Source organism: Perognathus longimembris, chromosome 17 (genome assembly GCF_023159225.1).
Source record: "Perognathus longimembris pacificus isolate PPM17 chromosome 17, ASM2315922v1, whole genome shotgun sequence".
Taxonomy (NCBI): domain Eukaryota; kingdom Metazoa; phylum Chordata; class Mammalia; order Rodentia; family Heteromyidae; genus Perognathus; species Perognathus longimembris.
Window position 1 is genome coordinate 18,701,505 of NC_063177.1, and position 11,897 is coordinate 18,713,401.

General features: G+C 44.4%; 1 protein-coding gene across 5 annotated transcripts in view; it reads left to right on the forward strand.

The window, feature by feature from the left end:
• The window catches only part of Ssh2 (slingshot protein phosphatase 2), a 206,829-nt gene that overhangs the window by 191,478 nt on the left and 3,454 nt on the right, over positions 1 to 11,897 (forward strand). For 4 of the 5 annotated variants that reach the window (XM_048365497.1, XM_048365496.1, XM_048365495.1 and 1 more), the window contains one exon: positions 1,719 to 8,645. In XM_048365497.1, the coding sequence (XP_048221454.1) occupies positions 1,719 to 3,803 (2,085 nt within the window). In that variant the 3' untranslated portion in view covers positions 3,804 to 8,645. Of the gene's footprint in view, positions 1 to 1,718; positions 8,646 to 11,897 lie in introns of those variants that run through there. The other variant, XR_007213701.1, reaches the window with a different exon arrangement.

Here is an 11,897-nt window from a genome sequence, read left to right on the forward strand (position 1 = left end):
CTACCTGACGTTCTGACAAATTTCCCCCTAAAGTCAGAACTGACCTTGTTAGTTTGTATTACAATTCAAGCCAAATTGATTCCTAGGAAAATATTTTACTTCAAAGTCTTATTTTAAAATGTTAACTAGATGGGGGCTGGGAATATAGCCTAGTGGTAGAGAGCTTGCCTCATATACTTGAAGCCCTGGGTTGAATTCCTCAGTACCACATCAACAGAAAAGGCCAGAAGTGGCGCTGTGGCTCAGGTGGCAGAGTGCTAGCCTTGAGCAAAAAGAAGCCAGGGACAGTGCTCAGGCCCTGAGTCCAAGCCCCAGGACTGGCAAAAAAAAAAAAAAGTTAACTAGATGGATAATCATACTAATAAAACCTGATTTTGCATTGGCTCATTTTCTTTGGGCCTTGTTCTTTGTTGTTATCGTTGTCACTTCTTGGGCTTGAATTCATGGTGCAGGCACTGTCCTTGAGCTTTTTTGCTCAAGGCTAGCACTCTACCACTTGAGCCACAGCACCACTTCCAGCCTTTTCTGTTTATGTGGTACCGAGGAATCAACCCCAGGGCTTCATGCATACTAGGCAAGCACTCTACCACTAAGCTACATTCCCAGCCCTAGCATTTTTTTCTTTTGGTGTTGGTTAATTGAAGGTAAGAAACTCACAGACTTTCCTGCCCAGTCTGGCTTTGAATTGTGATGCTCAGATCTCCGCTTCCTGAGTAGCTAGAATTACAGGCATGAGCCACTTGTACCCAACTTACATCTTGAGTCCTTAATCCATCAAGAGTTTTGAACTGAAAAGAAGACACACACAGGGAAAAAAAAAAAAAGGAGGAGGGGAGTCAGAGCTTTTGCCAGGCATAATCCTAACTACTCAGGAGACTGAGATCTGAGGATCACAATTCAAAGCCAGCGCAGGTAGGATGCTTATCTCTGATTAACCATCAAAAAGCCAGTATGACTCAAGTCCTAAGCAAAAAGCCAAGTGAGGAAGCATGAGTCCCTTAGTTCAAGCCCCAATACCTGCTCCAAAAAAAAAAAAAAGAGAGTTTGAGCTGGTAAAGCTGGTAGAGTGATTGTTCCTAAGTTTGCTGAAGCATGTGGGTGAAAAAAACTTTTCCCGTGTGAAATTTAGGCAGTATGTGGTCAGACAGTGTTTTTTTCCTGCCTTTTTATGTTCTGAGAACTACTTGGAGAACTGCTACTTGGAGAAGCAGTGGAAGGATGTGGATGAAAAAAAGTTTAAGAAGAGAGCAGTGGGTCTCCCACATCCGTCTTGCCCTGTTTCATGTCCGAGCTGGTCACTAAGCTTTGGGCCTTCACCCTGAGCAAGTTAGGATTGAACTGGAAGTTGGTCAGTCGGAAGGGAAACGTTTCATTACCTGAGGACGGCCTGAGTCCTAAAGGTTCATAGACCTAGGAAAACATGGATTCTAGGTGACTCCAAAGCTACTTGCTGTTTTAGAGCAAGGTACTAGATTAGAATTCTGCCTAAGTAAACAGACCAGAAAATTTACTAAACAGTTTTATTACCTATAATGAATTTTCTATTCTCTGGCCTTTTCCTTATTGTCTGACAAAACAGTGGGCAGTATGGTACTGGACCTTGACTGTGTTCTCATAGCTAGGTAGATTCTCTTGAATTAGAGAGTGAAGAAGCAGACACTAACATTTGCAGATAAGCTACAATTTTCCATGCTCATCTTGCTACTTTCTCTTCTCAGGCACTCTCAGAACTGGTCAGCCCAGATATCTTGATGCAATCTCACTCTGAAAATGCAATTTCAGTCAAAGAAATTGTGACTGAAATTGAGTCTATCAGTCAAGGAGTTGGACAGATTCCGCTGAAAGGAGACGTCCCATCCAACCCATGCCATACACCAAAGAAGAACACCATCCATGAGCTGCCCCTAGAGAGATCCCAGAGCCCTGAAAACAAGCTTGGACATATGGAGCAGGATGAGAGTTTCTACACAGCCCAGCCTGAACTAGACCAAGACTCAGGGAAGTACAACCCAGAAGGCTGCCTAGCCATACACTCAGCCACAGCAGATGTGGAAGAAGACAACCAAGAGGAAGGGGAACATGAACTCTGGGGCCCAGGGATGCATCCCAGTGCCAAGTGGTGCCCTGGATCTGTGAGAAGAGCCACCCTGGAGTTTGAAGAGCGCTTACGGCAGGAGCAGGATCACCATGGTACTAGCCCTGCATGTACCTCCTTGTCCACTCGCAAGAATTCTAAGAATGATTCTTCTGTGGCAGACCTAGCACCAAAAGGGAAAAATGATGAGTTCGTCTCAGAACACTCATTTGCCCCTAAGGAACGAGAGATGAGCAAGGGCAAAGAGAAATGCCGTGGGTCTGAAGCTAGCTCACTATCCCATTCTGAACAGAATGTCATTGTTCCAGCACCCCAGCTGCCAGAGTATCACTCCTTCCCTTCCCAAGAGTTCCCAGGATCAGATACCAGAACAAAACAGGATGGAGTCCTGAAGGAGCAGAGGACTGTGATTTCTCACCAAGCACCTGAAACACAAGCCGTCCCTCCTTCCCTTCCCAAAAGGATAGAAATCATTGAGTATACCCACACAGTTACATCACTTGAGCATACTGAGCTAGGGGGTAAAATAGCCCCCAGAGAAGAGTATGAGGAACAAGGACTGAGGAAAGTGAAGGTAGAGAAGTCTATCACTATGCTCTGTGCCCTGGATGAAAATCTGAACAGAACTTTAGACCCCAACCAGGTTTCTCTGCACCCACAATTGCTACCTCTGCCTCATTCTTCCTTTCCTGAGTATAACAGGCCCACTGACTTGACCTTCATGCTGAGAAGCCCTGAAGACAGGGGCAATAGCCCATCTACAACCTTAGAGACAACAGCACCTTTTGTCAGTCATACAACCCACATGCCACCTACCAGCTTGGATTACCTGCATCCCCAGACCATGGTTCGCCTGGAAGGCTGCACAGAACAAAGCAGCACCACAGACAGTGAGCCCTCCGCAGAGCAGCTTAACTGGCAAGAAAGCCAAGGGGGCCCTGTCTCCAGTGGCCATGAAATGCCACACAAAGGCTCTCAGTCAAGTAATGAAGATGTAAATTTAATTAGCAAACTTGGTGACAATGTTGGGGAGTTGCAGAAACAACTGGATCCATCACTCGTAGCCTGTCACCTCCCACATAGCTCTGCTGAAAATGTAAAGGGTCTCGGCCACAGCCCTGGTGTGGTGAAGGAGCGTGCTAAAGAAATTGAGTCTCGAGTAGTTTTCCAGGCAGGTGTCACCAAACCATCCCAAATGAGGCGCTCAGCTTCCTTCGCCAAGTTAGGCTACCTGGACCTTTGTAAAGACTGCTTACCAGAGAGAGAGCCCCTCTCCTCTGAATCCACTCATCTCAAACTGCTTCAGCCCTTCATCAGAACAGACTCAGGCATGCGTGCCATAGAGGCCCAGGAGCCCCCCAAAAACCCAGGTGCCCCTCAGAACCCAGAGCCTACCAAGTATTTTGTAGAGCAACTCCGAACAACAGAGTGTATTGCACAGAGCAAGCCAGTGGAGAGGCCCCTCGTGCAGTATGCCAAAGAATTTGGTTACAGTCAGCAGTGTCTGCTCCCCCGGGCAGGACCAGAATTGACTAATTCTGAAGGAGGCCTTCCTTTGCTCCAGACCCAGGAACTGCAATGTGCAGGCTCGGCTCCAGGGCTGGCTGTGGCACCCCGTCAGCAACATGGCAGAACTCACCCCCTTAGGAGACTGAAAAGGGCAAATGACAAAAAACGGACAACCAACCCCTTCTATAACACCATGTGATTCTGAGCCTATACATGTGATTTTCTAAGAGAAATGTTTGTAAAAGGGGCAGGTGTAATATGTAAGGAACATGCACTTTATTGGTTAATTTTATAATATTTCTGTCATTTTACTGTTCCTGGCACATGCAGGGTTTGGGTTTTTCTGTGCGTGTGTGTGTGTTTGTGTTTGTGTGTGTGTGTGTGTGTGTAGAGTAAGATTGACTTGATGGCAAGAACGTTATCACTTTTTATTTTTTAAAAATTCAAACCTCAAAAAAATACATTTTTCAAAGAACACCTTTATCAAAGGCAAATTGCTGTTTTTCAATCAACTGCCACCTGCTCCTCATTTTGCCCTCTGAGAAAAAGCATGCTTGATTTTCATTTTATTGAGGGAAGGAAGCAGATGGGGAAGGGTGGCACTGAAGCTGAGAAACGGAAACGTTCCCCAGGCCTGCAGCATTGAATGGGCTGAAGGACGGCTGGAGGGTCGGCATTCTCAGCCTTGGTCTCCAAGCCTAGCTCTGGGACTTCTGGAAATGGGGAGGTTCCGCCTTGCTTTTTGATGTTTTTTTAGACAGGGTCTTACTATGTAGCCCAGGCTAGCCTCCGCCTCCTAAGTACTGGTATTACAGGCATGCTCCACCAGCCCTGACTCTGCTTTGCTATAAAAAGGGTCTTCTAGAATTCATATCTTCTGGTGTTCTAGAGTATGTCATTACAGAAAGGCAAGATAGTGTGGCTGCTTTTGTAAATTTATCAAGCATATGCGTTTTCCCCAAGGGAAAAAAAAAGGAATGAATTAAAAGGAACCCCAATTGAAATCTGGCAGATGTTCAGTAGAGTGTAAGGGGGATTGGCCGCTGCCCAGCACTTCCTGAGTTGCAGGATGCACACAGGTGGTCACCTGTGCCAACTCCGCTGACCTATGACCTACAGCAGCCTCCGACTAAGACACAGTGGGGACTGGTTTGAAAAACAGCAATCAAAAGTCCATGTGTTCTTGTAAAATGGATACATATGTAGGGTTTTAACCCTCCCATTACTTGAATAATTCTGTAGGTCTTCTGAGTCTTATGGCCACATTTTTTCCAGTATATTTTCCTTCCCCTTGCTGTTTGCCCCATCCTACCTATTTTTTTTAATTTCATAGGTTATATTTGAATTGTTACATTACATATTACATTGAATGCAAAGTTTTCTACATTCTCACTGTTAACACTTGACATGTTTTTTGTATGGTTTTTTTTTTCCTTTTCCTGGAAGGTTTGTCATTTTTCTAAAGTTTATACACAGTATTTATGTACATTGTGTTGTCACTTGCTTACTGTTTTGCTGTTGATATAGTGGGGCCCTTTTCTTTCTTTTTTGGTAAGAAAGAGTAGAGTTGCAACTGGAAACACATAAAGACATGAGAAATAGTCATTGATAGGAACCTGCGCAGCATATTGGTGGCAGTTTTAATTGTTCAAAGAGGCTTCTAACCTCCAGCTCTGCTCCTGTTGGATCACAGTGTAGATGAAGACTGATTTGTGTTTGAGATGTTGTTTGCCAGGAGCTGAAGCACAGCCAGGAAAAGAGAGAGAGAGAGAGAGAGTGTGTGTGTGTGTGTGTGTGTGTGTGTGTGTGTGTGTGTGTGTGTGTGTGCGCGCGCGCGCATGTGTACATGTGTACAAGATGCCCAGGGTAGAAGCTCCTAATGGAGACTGAGAGGCCACAGGGGAGTCCTCAGCCAAGAGTAAGCACCCATAATGAGTCCATTTAGGATAGCTTTTCTTTGCCACTGTCATGAAGATCCTTAACACAGGAGCACCTGCCACAAACAAGCCACTTTGAGCTGCTTACAGGAAACAGATTTAGCCTGGAATGAAACTCCCAACATAGCTCATCAAAACTGAAGAGGTTGCGGATTTGCTTCCTGTCTGCTTTGGTTGATATCTACATTGTTGAGGATTGGGTTTTGGTTCATCGTAACAATGAGAGAAAAAGATGCATGTACAGATTGTCAAGGTGATATCAGAGGCCAGGGTTTGGAGAGGGGCAGGTAGTAGGATATAGAAAAAAGTGGACTCAAGCTTCCTTTAAAGCAGACGTTTCAAAGCAAATAGATCCATTTACCATATAGAATCCATGAGTGGGTCTGATAATCACTTCCAGGAGGCAGGTTGGACAGGAAGCCCTGCTAAAAGTATATGGTGTAGTAGTTTTGTGTACCTGTGCCATCCTTTCAGTAGTTTCCTTAAATCCTAGTGTTTTGTGGTGACTGGATATCGTTGTTAAGGGTTTTGTTAGGTGATTTATATCAGCTCAAGTATACTTGGGAAACAGGGTGATCAATTCCAGGGCTCATCCATCTAAAGCACCCTGTCTTGTGGAGGAATCCCACTACCAGCTTGTTAGGGAAAGGACAAGAAAGTATGGCAAGGATGAGGAGAAGAGGAATTGAATAGGGATTGAGTGACATCAGTGCCCCAGACATTAAAAAACAAGCAGTATCCATCACAGGACGCTGTTCCCTCTCCTCACCCCCAGTCTTTAGTGCTCACACAACAGAGTCTGGAAGGGAACCCCCTCATGCCATGAGGAAAAAATGTAAAACCCAAACTATTTTTTTTAAGAATGGAAGAAAGTCTTACTCTGCCTTTGTTTTTTTATTATTATTACATTTTTTACCATTTAACTTACCTGCCTAAGTAAAACATCTTTACAGAGTTTATGATCCAGCCATGCCGAGGGGTCTTGCCAGCCTCTAAACCCCCACATTTGGGTGTTCATGAGTGATGTACATAGCTGAGTAAATGTCCAGGAAAAGCGCACATAATGAACTGCATAAAGGACTTTGCAGTCTCTTCAGACATTTTTTAAAATAATTTCAGGTGATCCGTTTCTCCTTTCTGTTCATAGAAAGCCCATCAGGTTTGGCAAATTAACAGAACTGAGCAGGAAAACTTTGACCTCTTGTCTAGTGTTTGTACTCTTGCTCGGGATTTGACTTCTTTTCTTTTTCTAAGATCACTCTAGTTTCTCAGTAACTCTGGAGGAATGTTTGTGTGTGCATGCTTGCACAAGTGGACATGTGCATTAAAAAGTCGTGACATTTCAGTGCATGGGGTAAAAGCCCCAGAGCACATGGCTTCGAGTTGTACCTGGATGGTTACCTGATCAGTAGGAGAGAAACCCCATTGCATCTTAATTTTCAGAAACACTTAGCAGTAGCATATACTATAGTAGACACTTAGCACTGTAGTAAGGTAGTGATCATCTCTCCCCATTTTGGTTGCCTTTCAAATTCAATTGAGAACATGTTCTGGAATCATTCCTAGCATCTCAGCCTTAGCAGGCTCTTTAGTGTTTTCCTCATTCTGTACCTTTGTCCCAAATGGTATTTCCTCACTTTGGAAACTACCAAGAACTCCAAGGACAGCCTGAGGGTTCCAGCCTGGGCTCTGAGGTCCCCTCCTGTTCATGGGCCCCAATTATTGGGTAGACCTGAATAATTTTCAGTCATGAAGTGATCTAGTTGAGTAAAGATGTTTTGTGAAAGTAACTGTTGGGTTTGGTTTTTTTCCCCTAAGAAAGCATTATGCAAAAAGAGTCACTTTTAAGGGCATTTTCAAATAAAGCCATTTTTTGGCTTTTTCAGACAATTTATGGATACTTTGTTTACATTGTGAGTATTAAAATATGCATCATCTCATTGGCCACTCAGTCCTCCAGGCACCCAGGCCCTGGCTGTCCTGTGAGTCCTCACTCGGAGCAGTGCCATAATGTCAGCCCTGTGGATAAGTGGGTAAAGCCTGGAGCTGACTACCATCCATATCCTGTATCTCATCCAACAGTCATCATTTCTAAAGTGGTGGTGTGTCTTAATAGTGATGGTCATGATGGTGAATGGGTAGTATGTTTTTGTTTAATTTTGTTTTCCTTTTTTGATGGTAGACAAGATGAAATTTTAATTGTTTTCAGCACCATCCAACTTAAAAGCATTGTGGACTTTGTTTTCCCTTCTGAACTAAAAGATCAAAGCATGTATTAGACATAAGTGTATTTGTTGCCTCAACTCATCCAACATACTTGTATTAGGGAAAGGCCTGCTTCCAAAGATGGAAGCTGCACATTCCTTACTCCCAGTGATCGAGGTCCCTTGACGCCATTGATGAGCTGTTGCAAGGTGCTTCTGTATCTTTTTTCAGCCTGGAAGTGGAGGATAGCTGGGCCTAGCTTCAGCTATGAAAACAGAACCAGCCTCATCTTCTCAATGCCCCAGAGATCTAGGAAAGGATTTCTAAACTGGACTCACCCTTATCAGCTTGAAGATTCTCCCAAGAGGTATAGGACTGGTGCTGCCATCCATGCCCTAGAGTATACTGGTAGCAGCATCCTGGGTACACATGCAGAGCTGACCCTGAAATGCCTCCTAATCAAGAAGCCCACCTGGAATTGTTTGGGTTTTATGCTTTGTTGGCTTTTGATTTGCTTGGCATAGCTAAAGGTGCCTTTTCTTGTTTTTTTTTTTTTCTTTATTTTGTAGGACTTGTTCTAAACATGAAAAAAACAAGTCCAGAAGACTCTCCCACCGACTGTTACCTTTGCCCCCAGGCTACCCCAAACTTTGATGCTCACATTTTATTAAATAAAGCAGGTGCTCCCTGGAATCTCTGGGAACTTTTTGAGGCATTTGAAGCAGAATATAGAGTGGTCTCATCTCCTTCCTTAATCTTCCTGGTGGTTGGGATGTTCCACTTGTATCATAGAGTTTTTTTATTACTGATGTGCTCCGCTGTTTTTAAATGTGAACTTGTGCGCAAATGTGCAGATTCAATGTTCTTGTTACAGATTGAATAAATTTTTATTTTGAAGATGAAACGTGTGTTTCTTCAAGAACAACAAAGGGGGCGGGGGCTACTGGAGAAAGTAGAAGGGTTAGAAGAGGAGAGCAATGATAACAGATCCCATTCAGGCACACCCCGAAAAACCCTGTAGGAAAAGATAGGGCCTTCTCTCTTCACAAAAGAAAAAAATACTGGATAGGAGAGGAGAAAGGAGCACTGAAAATTATTTCAGACAGTGTGGTTCCAATCAAGTGACCAAGCTGGGAACTTGTCAAAGAGGCATTTGCCAAAGTTGCCACCTGAATGTTAAAAGAATGAATAAGCAAAAGGACCAAAATTCCCGTAACATCTGTGGTGCATAGTGACTGATCTGGGACAGCTGCAGTGACCTAGCAGAGACTGAAATTGGTGAGTGAGTGACCTCTCTGGACATTAGTGAAATAGAGCTAACAAGCTTTCAGCACGGGGCACCTCAGCTCACCAAAATGGGACATGAAATTCCAAAGAAGTAAAAGTTTCCATTCTCTCCCACCAGTAAAAGAGAATCTGTGATGTGGTGCAGGAGGGAGATAGGGCCAAAGAACAGTTCTGACAAATGAGAGGGAGACAGAGTCCTCACTTTGACTTTTCCAACACAGGGTTCCCCATTTCTCACATTTCCACCATTCCATTGTGAGATGTTTAATTATGCTATTCACATATAAGAGCACTACTGTCTAGAGACAATTCATTTTCCCAATTGTCAATCAAATCTGCTCAAACTTCAAAAAGGGAAAAAAAATTACTTCTTTCTGAATCATTATCAGTGGGCAGGCTACTTGTAAGTCTCTAAAATGAGTGCATGGTGGTGAAGTTGTAAGGTTACTTAATAAAGTATTCTTAATAGTGCTAGAATCCCTAACAAAACTTAGTGTTGGCTTTCTCGCTAAAGCAAATGGACCAAATTATGACTAAGTTATCAGGTCACCTCCTCCAGAACAATGGCTTGGTGAATTGAAATCGGTGCCTGTTCTTAATGCGTTGCCTGCAGTTCAGATCCCAGCTACAAGTTCTAAGGGGAGGCACCAAGCCCAAATGGCTCCACCCATGCCCTGGCAGGCCTAGTGGCTAGACTAACCCTAACCCTCCTCCCAGATAATGGAACTGAAGGCAGGATGGACTAGGGGATTCCAACTTCCTAGTCCCACACTTTATTTCTGTGTCAGTCCAGGGGCTTGAACTTAGGACCTGAGTTGTGTCTCTGAGGTTTTGTGCTCAAGGCTGGTGCTCTACCACAGCTTGAACCACAGCTCCATTTCTAGATTTTGTATGTATGTGTGTGCAGTTAATTGGAGATAAGATTGTCATGGACTCTCCTGCCTGGGATGGCTTTTAACCGAAATTCTCAGATCTCAGCCTCCTAAGTAGTTAGGATTTACAGGCGCGAGCCACCAGCACCTAGCTTCATTTTATTTTATTTTTTGTATGTGTGCCAGTACTGGGGCTTGAACTCGTGGCCTTGTGCTCTTATTTAGCTTTTTAATGGAGAGAAAAAATCTTGGGAATTTGTCTGAGGCGGCTTTGATCCTCAAATCTCAGCCTTGGTGGCTAGGATTACAGGAGTAAGCCACTGGCACCTGTCCCACATCTTTATAGTTGAGGGAAAACCATTTCGGAGAATGAAACAAAAGGTTAAATCTAATTCATGCAAGCAGTTCTTCGTGTGACACAACACAACTTGAGATGAAGTGGCATTTTATCACATTTGTGAAACAGTGTCACTCTTTTTTTTTTTTTTTTTACCAGTCCTGGGGCTTGGACTCAGGGCCTGAGTACTGTCCCTGGCTTCTTTTTTTTTTTTTTGCTCAAGGCTAGCACTCTGCCACTTGAGTCACAGCGCCACTTCTGGCCATTTTCTATATATGTGGTGCTGGGGAATTGAACCCAGGGCCTCATGTATATGGGGCAAGTACTCTTGCCACTAGGCCATATCCCCAGCCCCGTGTGTCACTGTCTTTTAAGAAGCAGAATATGGGGGCTGGGGATATGGCCTAGTGGCAAGAGAGCTTGCCTCGTATACATGAGGCCCTGGGTTCGATTCCCCAGCACCACATATACAGAAAACGGCCAGAAGTGGCGCTGTGGCTCAAGTGGCAGAGTGCTAGCCTTGAGCAAAAGGAAGCCAGGGACAGTGCTCAGGCCCTGAGTCCAAGGCCCAGGACTGGCAAAAAAACAAAACAAAACAAGAAGCAGAATATGTGGTGATGCCAGATCCTGGAGCAAAAATCTCAGCTTCACTGACCACTAGTTAAGCGATGGGTAAACTACTTCATTGAGCCTCTCAGTATGCTCATCTGTAAAATAGAAGTGACTACTCATCTCTGGAATTTATCAGACGAGATCAGGCGCGTTCAAGGTGGTATGGCTGTAGACTGGAATTTATTATCAGGATGTGATCAACATGTGTGAAGCCCCTAAAGTGGATCCTCACTTGAGCTAAGTATGAACTAGTTATTATAAACAGATGCCTAAGTCACTGAAGTCTTTTCCCCAAGGAACTTTAAGGTTTTAAAAAACAACCCACCTCATCCACCCTCATGGACCCCTACACAATGGGTTATTTCTGGAGCATCATCTAGCAATTTCTGGTTCTGTTTCCCTGGCCTCTTCCTAGGAAACAAAGGTACCTGGCATGTGGGGACCCAATGGTTCCCACCATCTTCCTTCCACCTTTTCCTCAGGGCTAGCCCTCCAGAAGGTTGTGTTCCGTTCATTCCAGGATTGCCCTGGAAACTCGGAAGTAGTGATTGTCCCCACTTTATCCTCCAAGGCCTTGCCATAGAAAGAAAGAAATCAGTGTGCAGCGACTAACTTCTGGCTATTCTTCACTGTGTGTTGGTCAGGCTACTTTTTTTTAAAAATCCCCTTGACTTTGAACAATATTTGGGATCTGTAGGTCTTTGGGAGCTCACCCCTGGGCAAACGGGTACCCTCTCAACCTAGGCCCAGAAGATTTTAGGAGCTGAGCAAGACATCTGGCTGCTCTAACCCCTAAAATGTGGCTAAAGCCAGACACCGGTGGCTCACGCCTGTCATCCTAGCTACTCAGGAGGCTGAGATCTGAAGATCGCAGTTCAAAGCTAGCCCAGGTCTGTTGAGACTCTTAACTCCAATTAACCACTAGAAAACTGGGAGAGACCCTGCGGTCAAAGTGGTAGAGGGAGCCTTGAGCTCAAGAGCTTAGGCACAGCACCCAAGTCCAGAGTTCAAGCCCCACGACCAAAAAATAAGATAAAATAAAA